Source organism: Nerophis ophidion, linkage group LG03, assembly GCF_033978795.1.
Source record: "Nerophis ophidion isolate RoL-2023_Sa linkage group LG03, RoL_Noph_v1.0, whole genome shotgun sequence".
NCBI lineage: Eukaryota > Metazoa > Chordata > Actinopteri > Syngnathiformes > Syngnathidae > Nerophis > Nerophis ophidion.
The window spans coordinates 19,200,738-19,218,736 of NC_084613.1; the positions used below are offsets into that span (position 1 = coordinate 19,200,738).

At 39.3% G+C, this 17,999-nt stretch overlaps 1 protein-coding gene across 7 annotated transcripts in view; it reads right to left on the reverse strand.

The window, feature by feature from the left end:
- Window positions 1-17,999, reverse strand: part of LOC133549261 (pleckstrin homology domain-containing family A member 7-like) — a 287,420-nt gene that overhangs the window by 203,668 nt on the left and 65,753 nt on the right. Inside the window, exon 1 of one of the 7 annotated variants that reach the window (XM_061894494.1) lies at window positions 13,717-14,341. The exons of the other annotated variants lie outside the window; for them this stretch is intronic. Within the exon in view, the coding sequence (XP_061750478.1) occupies window positions 13,717-13,787 (71 nt within the window). The 5' untranslated portion in view covers window positions 13,788-14,341. Of the gene's footprint in view, window positions 1-13,716; window positions 14,342-17,999 lie in introns of those variants that run through there. 7 annotated transcript variants of the gene reach the window in all.

The window sequence follows — 17,999 nt, forward strand, 5'->3', positions numbered from 1 at the left end:
GAAAAATCTACTGCCAAGTGGGCCGGACTGGTAAAATAACGGCACGATAACTTAAAAATAAAGACAACTTCGGATTGTTTTCTTTGTTTGAAAATAGAACAAGCACATTCTGAAAATAATTTTGTTGGATTTGTTTTACATTTACATGTTGCAGTTAATAGTATTCTATCTTTATTTGTCTTTAATTATACTTTCTGAATAAATTATGTGATAATGTTCATCAGTCAACTCATTGGGTGTTAATTTTCAATCTATGAAGATTAGAAAATAATATTAAAATCCAATTACAGGATGTTATTTATGTAGTTTGATTATTTTCATTGACATCATATCTGTTTTTTTTGTTTTTTTTTACATTTGTAGCATAATCTGCAACAGGGGTAGGGAACCTATGGCTCTCGAGCCAGAGGTGGCTCTTTTGATGACTGTGTCTGGCTCTCGGATATATCTTAGCTGACATTGCTTAACACCATAAGTAATTAATAATTCCGCTGGTAATCCATTCATCCATCCATCCATTTCCTACCGCTTGTTCCATTCGAGTTGCAGGGGGTGCTGGCGCCTATCTCAGCTGCATTTACAGTGTTAAAACTTACCTTCAAAATATAAAACATTCCCATGCATTTTAATTCATGCATCCATTTTCTAAAAGTTGCATTCATGGTAAGAACTTTTTTTTATTTATTATCGGTTAACTTCAGAATAACAATGTTATCAAAAAGAACAAGAGACTTATTGTAGTCTAAAAATGTTGGTCTTACTTAAAAATGCACGCATTTAGTTGTATTCAGTTTAAAAAATACTATATGGCTCTCACAGAAATACATTTTAAAATATTAGGCTTTCAAGGCTCTCTCAGCCAAAAAGGTTCCCGACCCCTGATCTACAAAGACAAAAAATTGCTTTTGTGACATCTAGTGGACACATTTAGAACAGCAGTTTCTTTCATTCAAACATTTTGGGTCATTTTCATACTTAGCCAACTCATCCCGCGGGCCGGATAAAACCTGTTTGAGGGCCTTACGTTTGACACCCCTGGTTTAAAGGCAATCATGAAGAAAATATTTAAAAATGGAATAGAGTGGATTTTTATACTCAAGAAAAATGTTTAAAAAAAAGATTTCAACCATTTAGCATCACCTACACATTACAGCTTGCACTTGATTTGACACTCACAAGGATTTAGAGAAGAAAACGTCATGTCCTTACATCTGAGGGGTCCACAAATCAAACATTAATCCGTGAAAGACAAAGTTGGACTTATTCGTGCATCGCTAAGTAATGTATTTGATTGACATAATGAGTGCGGTGCTGCTGTGATTGTGACACTAATGAGAAAAACGGATGAAGTGTTTGCAGTTGATTTCCTGCTACAAAAAATAGTCTCATATGCAATTAACGTCTGCAGTTGTTTTTTATGGTGTGAAGTTCATATTTAGTGTCATTATTTAGCTACAGATTTCCCTGTTGTTCAGCAATGTTTGCTAGCGATATCAAGATTCAGTATATGCTGTTGAGTTTACCAGAGATTTATTCATCTAGTTTATTAATACTCCATCCATACATTTTCTACCAATTGTCCCTTTTGGGGTTGCGGGGGAGGGCTGAAGCCTATCTCAGCTACATTCGGGCGGAAGGCAGCGTACACCCTGGACAAGTCGCCATCTCATCGCAGGTTTATTAATACTAATAAGGACATTTTGTTGATGCTAACAAATATCACCAAAGACGCTATGATGTGATCATCCGTGTCGAATAAAGCACTTTGCTTTCCTCCACAACAACAACTAAGCTTTCAGTTTCTGTTATCAAAATCGAGAAAGAAAATACGGTGGATTGCACCAACAATCACAATATTTATTACTAAGACTCAACATGACGCTAGTTTATTTCCACAAGCAGGTCTTTGTAGTTATATTGAGGCATTGCAACCACAAAAGAACACAAACTAATGCAATCTCTTGTCCTTTTTTACGTTTTGTTCTGCTCTCAAACACTACAAAAATAGTAGAGAATAAACTCTATTGCATCACAGAAAGTTTTTCAAATAAATCAAATGTTCAAACAAACATTTTACAAAAGTCATCCCTGCAGACACGAGCATGGTCCGGTTATATTCCACAAGATAATGAAAGTGATATTTTTAAGAGCAATTTCCTTCGACGCACTTTTGTTTTTCCCTAACTTTATTACCTTTATGAACTACTTCTATCCGTCAAAGTTTGTTGTTGACGAACCCCAAGATGCAGAGATAGAGGCAGCCATTGAATAAGGAAACCTGGTTTTAATATAAAATACTAGAACAAAACCAAACAAAGAGTACAAACAAAAAGCGCGCATGTGGGCGGAAAACAAACAAAAAGGCCAAGCGTGGAAGCTAGCAGGTATCTAGAAAGAAAACCGAAGTCGTACTTGCAATAAGAAAACAAACTGAAAGCAGGGAACAAAAAACAGTAAGCTACAAACATCTAACAAAATATAGCTTACCGCTACGCTGCAAAGACACGACACGACAGGAGCGACAATGCCATACACGAGAGCGACATCGACAAGACATCGACAAATCAACAATCCAGCAGTGACTGGATAGGAAAACAGGTCTAAATAGGAGCGGACTGATTGACACCAGGTGTGGCCAGGTGCCAATCAGCCGCAGCTGAGGGGGAACACAGCACTCAGGGAGAAAGACAGGAAACCAACAAAATAAGAGCACTGACATGAAACACTACACACACAGAGGAAACAAAGACAAATACAGAGGAAAAAAATAAAACATAGTCAAACTGTCAGAGGCAAGCCTGACACTATCGGGACTCTATGAAAGCTATTTCCTATCTCTCTATTTGAACAACTGGAACACCCTACAACAAAACAGCAATACGACATTTTCTGCTCAAACTCTACACTCGCTTTCACTTGTCTTAATGCTAAACTCAAGCTGCTTGACCATCGTGTGACTTAAGCGTCCTATAAAATGCAGAAATCTTCCCATTTTTTGGCGCAACATATCTGTAGACAATAGTGACAAATATTTTAGGTCAAAGAGTAATATTTTTTAATAAATGTATCAATAAGTCCTTTTAGGTACATTGTGCTTGAATAAGGTTATTTTTTTTTACTTTTATTTAGTAAAGCACAGTAAGACCAGATGTGGCACACCGTGCTATTATTGTGAAGGGGGTAAGTGTGCTGTACTGTGCTGTTTTTCTCAGCTTGAAAAGTAAAGAGATGACATGAGGCTGTTCCAAAATAACAGAACATCTCTCAAGTTGCGACCACTGTTTTTACATTGATGTTACATGGATGATGTCGTTCACAACAACACAAGCAGATGAGATGAGTTGTGGTTGTATGGATTGTTCTTGCGAGCTATAGCTTCGTAGTTTAGTTGAATGACCGTCTCCACATTGTTTAGTTCAGGATGGGTTGGTTTAGTGTGTCGGGGATGAATGTGCGCTACCGGACACATTTTCCCAAACAAATGCTCGTTTTCCTCACAATGCAAACATTTCACTTACATGTCAATTTCCCTGATATTTTGCATTTACCAACAGATTCCACTTATTGGCGGATTCTGTATCTCCATCTGCAATTACGTTAATGTGGGAGCGCTTTACTTTTTTGGATAAGTTTAGTGATAATTGAAACAAGCGTTTTCTCAAATAAAAAGTAGGAACCATGGCGACATCCAAAACTTCTAGTAGACGTTGCTTTGTTTTACTCAAACGCTCACTCATCCCTTTCAGGGTTACAAGCTGAGGAATTTGTAGGTACGTTTCGCGGCCTATTAATCATGTTTATTTTTCCACTCATAATATTTTTATGATCATTAAAAGCCATAATCAAAATTTGATTTTTTCAGCCCTGTTGTGGGTTTTTCTTTCCTTAACAGAAAGACACCGACATTAGGGTTCGAAAGGGCATGCGATTTTGCAATGCATTGTGGGTGCCATTGTTGCTCGACACAGGTTTTGTTTATTTGGCTGTACTATACCAGTGCTAATGTGAGAGAGAGCAAAATGGATTAAAATGGATCGTACAAAACAAAAAAAATACACAGACCAACTGTACCCTATTCCAAAGGCTCAATACCTTGAAAAAAAAATACGTAAAATTGGTGGAATTGAGCTGTATGAGCGCATCCAATGGGCAAGAGATTTGAATAAGCTGCCTCCATTGTCGAAACCAAACTTGTAGATATCTCGTCAACGGAGTCAGTTTTTTTTTTAACGGTGAGGAATACCAGATGCAAAGTCTGCTAAGGCTCAATATCCTCCGTTCAAATTTAGCATAATCCACGGCTTTTATATTTTATGTATTTGAGATGGCGAGAGGGTGCCCCCACCTCATTTAACAAGCAAGTTTCCCCGAAAAGACAAACCCCTTAATACTTAAATACTTTGCTCACTTCACAGAAAATAATACTCATTCATTATTGTCCTGAGAAATTACTAAAAGTGAACAAAAAGCATGTTTTTTTCTAAATTACTTCACGTGGTTTGTCGCCCGCAGCCAGCTTGGCTAACGCTAACAGCCTGCTAAATGTGAAACATAAAAAAACATGCTTTGATTGAAACTTACCAGGGCGCAAATGTCGTGAACACGCTAACATTGACTAGGTGATAGCGTTAAAAGTCATGTTTGATCGTCTCACAGCTGCTATCCAGGCTATTCATCGTCTCTTCAATAGCTTCATAACTGGCCTTCTTTCGGCTTTGCTTTCAAGCTGGAAATTAGAAAAATCTCACCAAGCCCTTTTTTCACCACCCCAAAGTGATCATGACCACGACGGTGGCTGTTAAAGGGGAACATTATCACCAAACCTATGCAAGCGTCAATATATACCTTGAAGTTGCAGAAAAAAGACCATGTATTTTTTTAACCCGTTTCCGAACTCTAAATGGGTGAATTTTTGCAAATTAAACGCCTTATCGGTCTTTTAGCGATGACGTCAGAACGTGACGTCACCGAGGTAACGCAACCGCCATATTCATTTTCACATTACAAACACCGGGTCTCAGCTCTGTTATTTTCCGTTTTTTCGACTATTTTTTGGAACCTTGGTGACATCATACCTCGTCGGTGTGTTGTCGGAGGGTGTAACAACACTAACAGGGAGGGATTCAAGTTGCACCATTGGCAAGAAATCTGCCGCCAGTCCCCCATTGAATGTGCCAGAGTGTCTTCACATTTGACCGGCGATGCTAAGACAGACATGGCACAGAGATGTATGGATAACCTGCAGATGCATTTGCAACGATTAAGTCAATGAAATCACAAAGGTGAGTTTTGTTGATGTTGTTGACTTATGTGCTAATCAGACATATTTGGCCACGGCATGACTGCCAGCTAATCGATGCTAACATGCTATGCTAATCGATGCTAACATGCTATTTACGCTAGCTGTATGTACATATGAAACCAGATACCCACATTTAATGCGAAACAAACACTTACCAATCGACGGATTTAAGTTGCTCCAGTGTCACAAGATGCGAAAGTCCTGATCGTTTGGTCCGCACATTTTACCGGTGATGCTAATAAGGCAGCCATGCTATGGGCCACTTCATTAGGTACACCCACGCTATGGCTGAATAGCGTCAATAGCTATTCGCTCAATAGCTTCAATTTCTTCTTCAACTTCGTTTTCGCTATCTGCCTCCATACTCCGACCATCTGTTTCAATACATGCGTAATCTGTTGAATCGCTTAAACCGCTGAAATCCGAGTCTGAATCCGAGCTAATGTCGCTATATCTTGCTGTGGTAACCGCCATGTTGTTTGTATTGGCAGCCCTGTATGACGTCACAGGGAAATGGATAGTGGGTTTGAAGATAGCGAAAATAAGGCACTTTAAAGCTTTATTTAGGGATATTCCGGGACCGGTAAAATTTTGAAAAAACTTCAAAAAATACAACAAGCCACTGAGAACTGATTTTTATTGTTTTTCACCCTTTTGAAATTGTGATAATGTTCCCCTTTAAAGATTCCGCAAGTCCGCACCATGTTTTGAACTTAAGGAAAAAATCAAAAAAAATTAACAGTCTAGCATTCCGCCATTTTAATAAGCGATTCATAATCCAGCAAGACCCACAATGCAATGTGTTTCCACATCACACGTTCAACCCCTACTGTATACACGTCTGTATGCATCTCCTCTTCGTTGAGTGAAACTAACCACAGTGAATCAGCATCAATTGCAGCTGAAATGTGTCAGAGGTCGTATTCAACACAATAGAGAGGCGTAGGCAGAGGTCCGGTCTCTGGCGGTGCCTCTTCAGGTAAGGTGGATTATGTTCATTTGGTTAATTTGGTTATTGATGTCATTAATGTGAGGTTGGGGAGGACCAGGAGTGGGTTTGCAGCCAACAATCAAGCACTGAAAACAAAACGATTAACAGCACGAATCGGCTGAACAATCACTAAGGTAATAAACTTCTGCTAACGTGCAGGAAAAACCCGTTTACTGGTTCTCTCAGATCCAAGCACACAATTATCAAGCCCAGAAGAACCAGTCCAACCACAATTACAGCTTCACCATGAATTGTCATGAATTTAATCAGACATCACAGCCGCCGAGAGCCATGTGCTCAAGCTCTTATTATTTATTTGTAGATTGGACATTCAGTTTACATCAGTACTGCATGTTATCTTCTATTTCAATACGTAGTGACGAGGAACGTTAGTGCCTTTGGGGATTTGCATAACAATAACAACTGCATGTACTATACAACTCAGCACTCAGACCTCCACCAAGGACTGACAATTCAAGCAAAATGTACACTTTGAGATTTGCGCATAGCTCAGAGAAAGAGAGACAAATATTGAATAATCTTCCAATGTAAGCAAAAGTTACTGAATCTTAATCTGGATCAGGATCTAATCGACTAAAAAAAGGTGATGAAAACATAACCCACCTTGGCAGAGGTAAAAAAAAAAATTAAATAGAATTAAATAAGGGGTGGGCAGCAGGGTGGATCAAGGGTTGGTGCATGTGCCTCACAATACAAAGGTCCTGAGTTCAATCCCGGGCTCTGGATCTTTCTGTGTGGAGTTTGCATGTTCTCCCCGTGATTACGTGGGTTCCCTCCGGGTACTCCGGCTTCCTCCCACCTCCAAAGACATGCACCTGGGGATAGGTAGATTGGCAATACTAAATTGGCCCTAGTGTGTGAATGTGAGTGTGAATGTTGTCTGTCTATCTGTGTTGGCCCTACGATGAGGTGGCGACTTGTCCAGGGTGTGACCCGCCTTCCGCCCGAATGCTGCTAAGATAGGCTCCAGCACCCCCCGGAGCCCAAAAAGGGACTAGCGGTAGAAAAGGGATGGATGGATAAATAAGGGGTGTCCAAAGTGTGGCCTGGGTTTTATTGGCCGGCAGGATATTGTCAAAAAAAAAAAAAAAACATTAAACTGTAACAAAAATAAGATGTGTAATGTAATAAGAAAAAGCTGAAATTGTAATACTGATAATTTGCCTTTAAATCAGTGCTGTCAACCAATATTTTTTATCAACTGAATTACACTGGGGCTTCACGGTGGAAGAGGGGCTAGTGGGTCTGCCTCACAATACGAAGGTCCTGAGTGGTCTGGGGTTCAATCCCGGGCTCGGGATCTTTCTGTGTGGAGTTTGCATGTTCTCCCCGTGAATTTCGTGGGTTCCCTCCGGGTACTCCGGCTTCCTCCCACTTCCAGAGACATGTACCTGGGGATAGGTTGATTGGCAACACTAAATTGGCCCTAGTGTGTGAATGTGAGTGTGAATGTTGTCTGTCTATCTATGTTGGCCCTGCGATGAGGTAGCGACTTGTCCAGGGTGTACTCCGCCTTCCGCCAAATTGTAGCTGAGATAGGCACCAGCGCCCCCGTGACCCCAAAGGGAATAAGCGGTAGAAAATAGATGGATGGATGGATGAATCACTGTGTTGATATTGGCTTAATCATAAATAATCGGTTTCTAAAAAACACACACACATATATATATATATATATATATATATATATATATATATATATATATATATATATATATACCTTGGTTTTATGATCTATCTATCCATCCATTCATTTTCTACCGCGTTTCCCTCTTGGGGTTACGGGGTGCTGGAGTGTATCTCAGCTGCATTGGAAGGCGGTGTAAACCCTGGACAAGTCGCCACCTCATCACAGGTCCAACAAAGATAGACAGACAACATTCACACCCACATTCACACACTAGGGCCAATTTAGTGTTGCCAATCAACCCCTCTCCAGGTGCATGTCTTTGGAGGTGGGAAGAAGCCGGAATTCCCGGAGAGAACCAACGCAGTTGCTGGGAGAACATGCAAACTCTACACAGAAATACCCCAAGCTCGGGATTGAACTCAGGACCTTCGTATTGTGAAGTACATGCAATAACCCCTTGTCCACAGTGCTGCCCGTGTTATTATCTAGGGCTGTCAAATTATGTTTTTCCTTTTAATCAGATTAATCACACTTTTGATAATGAATTAACCACAGTCATGCTTACATGAGTTATATTTACAAAAAAAAGACCCCAATATTTTGACACCAATGCAATTTTACAGTCACCGTTTCAGCCAAATATTCGTTACATGTTTTACTTGAACACTAGTCATTTATTTGCTCAAAACCTGTTTAGCTAAGGTTCTGTTGGGGTTTATATTGAAGTAAACATTTGAGCACAAGAGTCAGTCTCCTGGCTCATCTTTGCACTGGCACAGGACTTCACCTGATTACTGCCCACATAAAACCTTTCAGGTAAAAGAACATGAGCGATCAAAATAAATCACGATTAATTTGGGTGTTTACATTTTGTGATTCATCACATTAGCTAAGGCTTCGGCAACCCAAAATGTTGATAGACATTGGACACAAAATACTAAAAAAAAAATCTGTCTGGAGCCGCAAAAAATGTAAAGCTTTATATAAGGGTTACAATGAAGGCAACACGTGATGTAAGTGTCTCTATTAGTTATATTAGCCTACTATCAAAATGACTATGTGTCGCAGGCTGACGCATTCTTCATTGACAGAAATGTAGAAATGTAATATTTATTCTACACATTTTTACAGCGCCCCCCTGCGACCCCAAAGGGAATAAGCGGTAGAAAATGGATAGATGGATGGACACTTTTAGAGCATTGTAAAACATTACTAGAACAGAGGATTTTCAAAGGGTGTGGTAACACCTGGAAATTACTGGTTAAGAATGGCAAAGGTATAGATGTGTGTGTCAAGGTTATAGGAAACGGAAACAAATGCATATAAAATGAGCTCAAATATACCTAAAATACGAGGCATAATGATGCAATATGTACATACAGCGAGCATAAACAGCATGTTGGCATCGATTACCTTGCAGTCATGCAGTGACCAAATATGCACTCCACACAAGTCAATAACATCAACAAAGCTCACCTTTGTGCATTCACGCACAGTATAAAAACTTTGGTGGACAAATAGAGACAAAGAAAAAGAGGTATGAAACATATCTTACTATGGCAGCATCAAGGAAAGTTGTATATGTAAACAAACTATGGTGCGTTCAAGGACTTACGAAAAAGAGTAGGACAAGAAGGCATGTGCAAAATACTCTCATCAGTGAGGCATGTTTAATGTAAACAGTGGGATTTTTAACAATTAGGAAGGTTTGTGTCATGGTTGTCCACTTACAGAAACAGTATTAAAACTAAACATGTATTTTTTTCCCCATCTTTTTCCATTTTCATAAACTTTTTTAAAAAGCTCCAGGGAGCCACTAATGTGGCGCTAAAGAGCCGCTCGTGGCTCGGGAGCTGCGCGTTGCAGACCCCCGCATTAGTTAATGCAATGCATTAAAATTGCATTACGGCTATATGCAACGCATATTTTCAGCTTTTTTTTTTTGCAAAATAAAATATCCAAATGCTCCTCACATGCTTTGACTAATCAGTATGCAGCCCTTGGTCTAGAAAGTTTGGACACACCTGAGTTAAATGAGTGCATCATGTTTAACATAGAAGGACACTTGTTAGATCTATCCGCTAATCACTTTAAAAAAAAAACACATCAATGAAGCGGTGATGGGTTGCAGCCAGTTTGCGTCATAACGACTAATGGAAAAAAAAAGTGGCGTGGCCTGAGTCCAGAATTTTTTTTTTTTTATTAAAAAAGGCTTTTTACTGTACTCCTGAAATGTATCAGAACATCATCTGAAAACATTTGACCCTGACATAAATATTAAATTGTTGGTGACGACAATAATAGGAAGTCCAAGACAAATCGTTCCTTATTGGTCCTAGGCATATTGCAAACATTTAATTAATTATTATAATAATACTGGATCGCTTCTAAAATCTAAAGTACAACGTGTAAAAGTGCTAAAATTTTTCTGGATGTGGCCCACGAAGGGAAAACATTTGGACACTCATGACATAAATGGCAAATGTAAAGTACATTTTTTTGTCATTTTAAGTAAGCAGCAAGTAGATTTGCGCTAAATAGATATCAATTTGGCCGACGACAGAGATTTTAATTGTATCGCCCTATTGTTATAATGCATGTTGATAACACATTCTGGCCGTGTTCTAAGTCACTAATCTTCGTTTCTGTGGCGTCAAATAAAGCAAGTTTTTACAGGAAGACAACCAAATAGTTGAATATGCAACACTACACACCGTAGGACGATACAAGAAGGCATACCAAGGGCTAAACTACAGCTCTTGAAAGCAAACAGAGGTACAAACAGAATAAATAATTATTTAAACGTAAATATCTTGCAAAGCTTTGTTTATTCCAGCAATTACATTTACCAGGATAAACCAATAAATGACATAGGCTCAGAATATGTAACTCAAGTTATTTCAAGCCTTCTTTTGATGTAATTTTAAAGATTATGCATTACAGTTAATGAAAACCTTAAACTGGAAAATGTTGTGTTTTCAGAAATGTTAGGCCTGGTCATTGAAATGACAACAAATAAAAGCTTGACAAACTTCACTTTGCATGTAATGAGCTTTTATCACATATTAGATTCACATTTGAAGTTTAACTGCAGACATGGATGAACTTTTGGGCGATATTCACATTTTTTGGAGTTTCACCTGTATATGGACAGTAATGATACCAATTATAATATCAGTATATACTAACGCTGGACAATTAATAGAATTTTCATTTCGATTATGGTATCTCACAATTATGAAAACATGATGGCGGCAAGGAGGCGGAGGAGGCGGTGGAGCGGAGAGGCGGGGCTTGCTGGGAGCAATGCCTCCACAATCTAAATCTGGTGCGTGGCACACACACCTGCACACAATTAACTCATCTCCGCCTGCTGTATAAAAGGGGAGAAGGAGGAGAGATCAGAGAAGGAGTTGGAGTGTCCGCAGCAGACGCAGTGCGTGAAGAGCAAGAGCGACAGAAAGCAGACGACGACGACGACGACGACGACGGCAGCTGAAAAGCGATCCAAACTGCAGCCAAGCTTTATTGCAAAATAAAGAAGTCAAACCTGCTAAAGAGATGTCCTTCCTTGGTGGTCTAACCCGAGCGACGACAGTAAGAGACTGTCACACATAATAATAGAAAATAATAACGATACCTAGTATAATATCAGTATAGAGTAAGGGTAGACAATTAATTGAATTTTAATTTCGATTACGGCTTCTCACGATTATGACAACATAATAATCGAAAAACAAGATTAATAGGCTGTGCCAAAAAAAGTTTGGGATGTCACCATGGTTGCTACTTTTTTTTGACACAACGCTAGTATGCCTTATCAATAATCACTACACTCAACAAAAAAAGTAAGTCATATGATTTCTGCATTAACATAACCGTAGACGGAGTCACATAATTGGCCAATAAAACGGAATTCACTGTTAAATGCAAAATAATGCCAAGGAAATTGACATAAATGTAAGCAAAATGTTATCATTGTGAAAAGAAAACATTTGTTTGGGAAAATAATGCGTCCGGTAGCGTGCATTTATCCCTAAACACTCAACCACCCCGTCCTTAACTAAACAATTTCAAAGCGGTCACATAAAACAGCGACTAAACTGGGAAGCTAAAGCTAGCAAGAATAATCCAAACACCCACAACACATCTCATCTTCTTGTGTTGTTGTGAACGACATCATGGATGTATGTCATCATGTGCAAACAGTGGTCGCAACTTCAAATGCTCTCTTTTTTTCTTCTTTTTTTTTTTTTTAACACTGCACCGCACACTTTCCCCTTTCACAATAATAGCGTGGTGTGCCACATCCAAAATAAAGTTTTGAACAAGCACTTATTGATACATTTCAACAATTATTATGCTTTGACCTCAAATACTGGTCAAAATTGTCCAAAAATGTATTGCAGCGATAAAAGTGAGGATTTTTGCATTTAATTAACAAACATTTTATTCAATTTTATTTCACACAAAAAGCACACACTCTATGGTGGTAAAATAAGTGTAAAAGGTAAAAAAAACTAATTAAAAACAAACCAGACAAAATGAATTGTATTGTTTTTATATCGCTATTGTTATCTACTAAACTCATTGTTATTGCTATGATTATTATTTTACTTGTTGTGGTTTATTTGTTACATCAATCAATCAATCAATGTTTATTTATATAGCCCTAAATCACAAGTGTCTCAAAGGGCTGCACAAGCGTTACTCATGTATATCCAGTTTTTGTTTAACTATATTTAAAGTTGAGCTTTGGTGGTACAATAAATACTCATGTTTTCAAATTAATGAATAATCAAGATCACAATATTACAGTTAAAGAACCAATGATTGTCACACACACACTAGGTGTGGCGAAATTATTCTCTACATTTGACCCATCACCCTTGATCCCCCCCTGGGAGGTGAGGGGAGCAGTGGGCAGCAGCTGTGCCACGCCCGGGAATCATTTTATGGTGATTTAACCCCCAATTCCAACCCTTAATGCGGAGTGCCAAGCAGGGAGCTAATGGGTCCCATTTTTATAGTCTTTGGTATGACTCGGCCGGGATTTGAACTCACGACCTATCAACCAAAATAATCATGATTATTAGTTATGCCATTATCGTCCATGTTTAGTATGTAGCCAATGCAATCGTAATGAGTTATATTTTGTTACCACAAAATCTTCTTTTTCACATTATTTTTGGAATTCAAGAAATAAGTCCCAGGACACTAAAAACACCAAAATATTTCTATCAGAACTAATAGTAATTTTTGCACATTCTATATAATTTGACTTTATTTTGCTCCAAATACTGTATTCTAAAAAAGGGAATAAAGATATAAATTACACATTTTAGTGATCCAGAAACAGAGCCAATGATTTTGAAAATGTATCAGTATCAGCATTGGTATGGCCAATAACTACTTGGTATTGGACCGATACCCAAAATCGTAGTCATGGTCAAAGAAGAAGTGCTTTTTACACTTTGACAGAAGTGTCGATATAACCATTTTACAACAGAAAGCAAGTAAAATTGAGAAAACAATACAACTAAATATGGAGCAATTTGCTCTAGCATACGTCAGCAGACATATTAGGGAGCCTTTGTAACCTATTTCGAAATGATTCCATTATCCATATGCCAAAGTCATAATTTGTGATACCGTACAAAATTGTCATTGGGTTTAATTTCCAGTGTACACTTTGAAAACCGAAAGTTAGCAATGAATCAACAACCAAGCGCAGGGAAGCCAAAGTGGAATGTAGGTATCTAGGTCGCATACCTGCACGGTCCGTGGTAGAAGGGATATCCCGGCTGAGGAATGTGATTGCAGTATCCCGACTGATTCCACATGGTGTTTTACCGACGAGTCAGAGTGTGTTTTATTTGGCAGTTCTGACACTCGTCAGCGTCCATCAATCAGCTCCATGCTGGAGAAGTCCGATGTTGTTTGTACACCTGGAATGAGTCTCCCTCTTTCCGGGACTAATGCTCAACTATTCAGAGTCCCAGACCAGCGCCCCGGGGGAGGAGTGACATCACTTGTCAGACCTTTCCAGGTGTGTTTGAGGTCGACCCGTGTGTGCGATCGTCTCCCCCTTCACATCTTCATCGATTTCAGTCTCACCGACGTAGATCCACGTCACGGAAGTTCACCGAATACCGCGTCTAATTTGTCTTCTCGGAAGCTGGCAACAGAGCGACAAAAGCGCTGGCGAGATAACAAAAAAAGAGCAGCAGCGGCCAGCCGGTGTACAGTAGCCGAGCGACTGCAGCCACAGGAAGAGAGGCGGGATGTGGCCAAGAGAGAGATTGTATGAAGAGGAGAGAGAAAGGGAGAGAGCGAGAGGTAAACAGAGCGGAGCTGCCTTCCTCTTCCCGCCTCGTGCCCCATCTGTCAGGAAGCTGTCAGGAAGCACGCCGCTAAGGCGCGGAAAAGGACGAGGGGAAGATAGGGGAAAGTGAACATGTTTACGTACACCCATAAAATACGACGAGGCTGATTGCGAATGTTGAGCTGTGTAAACTACTGAGATCGTCCTCCACTGGTGAAAGCTCGGGTTGTGTGATCTCAGAAAACTGTTCAGAACAAAAGGAGCGTAGTAAAAGAAAAAACTAAATTCCAACAAGTTGACTTCCTACTCGACAGCCTCTACTTCACCTTGACTCGGTTCATAGATCACACACACAAAAATTGCGCAATCATGCTGGAGAAAATAAAGGAAAAATAAAAACGTATTAAATAAAATAAATAATGATAAAGCAAAATAAGGAAAAATGTATTAAAGTTCAGTTCCGTTTCAGTTTATTTTTAACATGCATACGATACAATGTAATTCATCACATATTTCCAGTTGTTTCATTACAGCATGTCCGAAAAGGAGTAGGAAGAAGCTGATCCTATTTTAGATTAGATTAGATTAGATTAGATAGTACTTTATTTATTCCGTCAGGAAAATTACAATTTTCAGCACAATCCCATTCAAGATCAAACATTACAGGGAGACAGAACAGGATCAATGACGGGTCTGCCGGCTTCCAGCGCTCCTTACAAAAAAGATGACATACATGTAAACAGGGGGAGGGGGGGAGAATAGAAGATTAAAATAAAATTTAAAAAAAAAAAAAAAAAAATCGGTCTTAGCCTAGGCCCTGGAGTGGGGGTGCAGACTGAGGCCAAGGGAAAAAAAACAAAAAAAAAAAAACAACTCATCGCCATAGTACACATGTAAGAGGGAAACATCAAACATCAAAGAACACAGATTTTATCCTACCCCTTTTCATACTATAGCAATTTTATCCTATTTCCTTGTTCTCTGTAACATAACAGTGAACAAATAAATAATAAATAATATACCATAGTAAGGGCTTCACGGCGGCAGAGGGGTTAGTGCGTCTGCCTCACAATACAAAGGTCCTGCAGTCCTGGGTTCAATCCCAGGCTCGGGATCTTTCTGTGTGGAGTTTGCATGTTCTCCTCGTGAATGCGTGGGTTCCCTCCAGGTATTCCGGCTTCATCCCACTTCCAAAGACATGCACCTGGGGATAGGTTGATTGGCAACACTAAATTGGCCCTAGTGTGTGAATGTTGTCTGTCTATCTGTGTTGGCCCTGCGATGAGGGGGCGACTTGTCCAGGGTGTACGCCGCCTTCCGCCCGATTGTAGCTGAGATAGGCTCCAGTGCCCCCCGCGACCCCGAAAGCGCCCGAAAGCGAATAAGCGGTAGAAAATGGATGGATGGATACCATAGTAAGTAAACATATATTAAATACATAAATAATCTCTGTCTCAATAAAAATAAAAAAATAAACTTAAAAGGTTCAAGATGTTCATCATGATTCTAGTTCCGTGTACTTTGTGAACACTTGTAGTTTGAGCAATCTCTTAAACTGAATCATATTGGTGCTTTGTTTGATTTCTTTGGTTAATCCATTCCAAAATGTAATTCCACATACTGATATGATAAAGGTTTTACATGTTGTACATGCATAAAATGTTTTACATTATATTTTCGTATAAGGTTATATTTCTCCTCTTTTGTTGAGAAGAATTGTTGCACATTCTTGGCTAGCAGGTTATACAAACCCCGTTTCCGTATGAGTTGGGAAATTGTGTTAGATGTAAATATAAACGGAATACAATGATTTGCAAATCCTTTTCAACCCATATTCAGTTGAATATGCTACAAGGACAACATATTTCATGTTCAAACTGATAAACATTTTTTTTTTGCAAATAATTATTAACTTTAGAATTTGATGCCAGCAACACGTGACAAAGAAGTTGGGAAATGTGGCAATAAATACTGATAAAGTTGAGGAATGCTCATCAAACACTTATTTGGAACATCGCACAGGTGTGCAGGCTCATTTAAAACAGGTGGGTGCCATGATTGGGTATAAAAATAGCTTCCCAAAAAATGCTCAGTCTTTCACAAGAAAGGATGGGGCGAGGTACACCCCTTTGTCCACAACTGCGTGAGCAAATAGTCAAACAATTTGAGAACAACGTTTCTCAAAGTGCAATTGCAAGAAATTTAGGGATTTCAACATCTACGGTCCATAATATCATCAAAAGGTTCAGAGAATCTGAAAAAAATAACTCCACGTAAGCGGCATGGCCGAAAACCAACATTGAATGACCATGACTTTCGATCCCTCAGACGGCACTGTATCAAAAACTGACATCAATCTCTAAAGGATATCACCACATGGGCTCAGGAACACTTCAGAAAACCATTGTCACTAAATAAAGTTTGTCGCTACATCTGTAAGTACAAGTTAAAGCTCTACTATGCAAAGCAAAAGCCGTTTATCAACAACATGCAGAAACGCCGCCGGCTACTCTGGGCCCGAGATCATCTAAGATGGACTGATGCAAAGCGGAAAAGTGTTCTGTGGTCTGACGAGTCCACATTTCAAATTGTTTTTGGAAATATTCGACATTGTGTCATCCGGACCAAAGGGGAAGCGAACCATCCAGACTGTTATCGACACAAAAGATCTGTGATGGTATGGGGGTGCATTAGTGCCCAAGGCATGGGTAACTTACACATCTGTGAAGGCACCATTAATGCTGAAAGGTACATACAGGTTTTGGAACAACATATGCTGCCATCTAAGCAACGTCTTTTTCATGGACGCCCCTGCTTATTTCAGCAAGACAATGCCAAGTCACATTCAGCACGTGTTACAACAGTGTGGCTTCGTAAAAAAAAAGAGTGCGGGTACTTTCCTGGGCCGCCTGCAGTCCAGACCTGTCTCCCATCGAAAATGTGTGGCGCATTGTAAAGCGTAAAATTCGACAGCGGAGACCCCGGACTGTCGAACGACTGAAGTTCTACATAATCAATCAATGTTTATTTATATAGCCCTAAATCACTTGTCTCGAAGGGCTGCACAAACCACAACACAAACCACAACGACATCCTCGGTAGAACCCACATAAGGGCAAGGGAAACTCACACCCAGTGGGACGTCGGTGACAGTGACAATGATGACTATGAGAAACCTTGGAGAGGACCGCATATGTGGGCAACTCCCCCTCTAGGATTCCACTTTCAAAGCTTCAACAATTAGTTTCCTCAGTTCCCAAACGTTTATTGAGTGTTGTTAAAAGAAAAGGTGATATAACAGTGGTGAACATGCCCTTTCCCAACTACTTTGGCACGTGTTGCAGCCATGAAATTCTAAGTTAATTATTATTTGCAAAAAAAAATTAAGTTTATGAGTTTGAACATCGAATATCTTGTCTTTGTAGTGAATTCAATTGAATAAGGGTTGAAAAAGATTTGCAAATCATTGTATTCCGTTTATATTTACATCCAACACAATTTGCCAACTCATATGGAAACAGGGTTTGTAGTTTGCTTTGTACATAATTGTGGCTGTTTGCAAATGCACCAAATCGTTGAATTTCAGTATTTGTTATTCAATAAATAAAGAGTTTGTATGTTCTCTATATCCAACATTATGCATTAGTCTAATTGATGTTTTTTTGTAACACTGTCAGTGAATGAAGCGCACATTTGTAGTTGTTTCCCCATATTTCTGCACAATAACTCA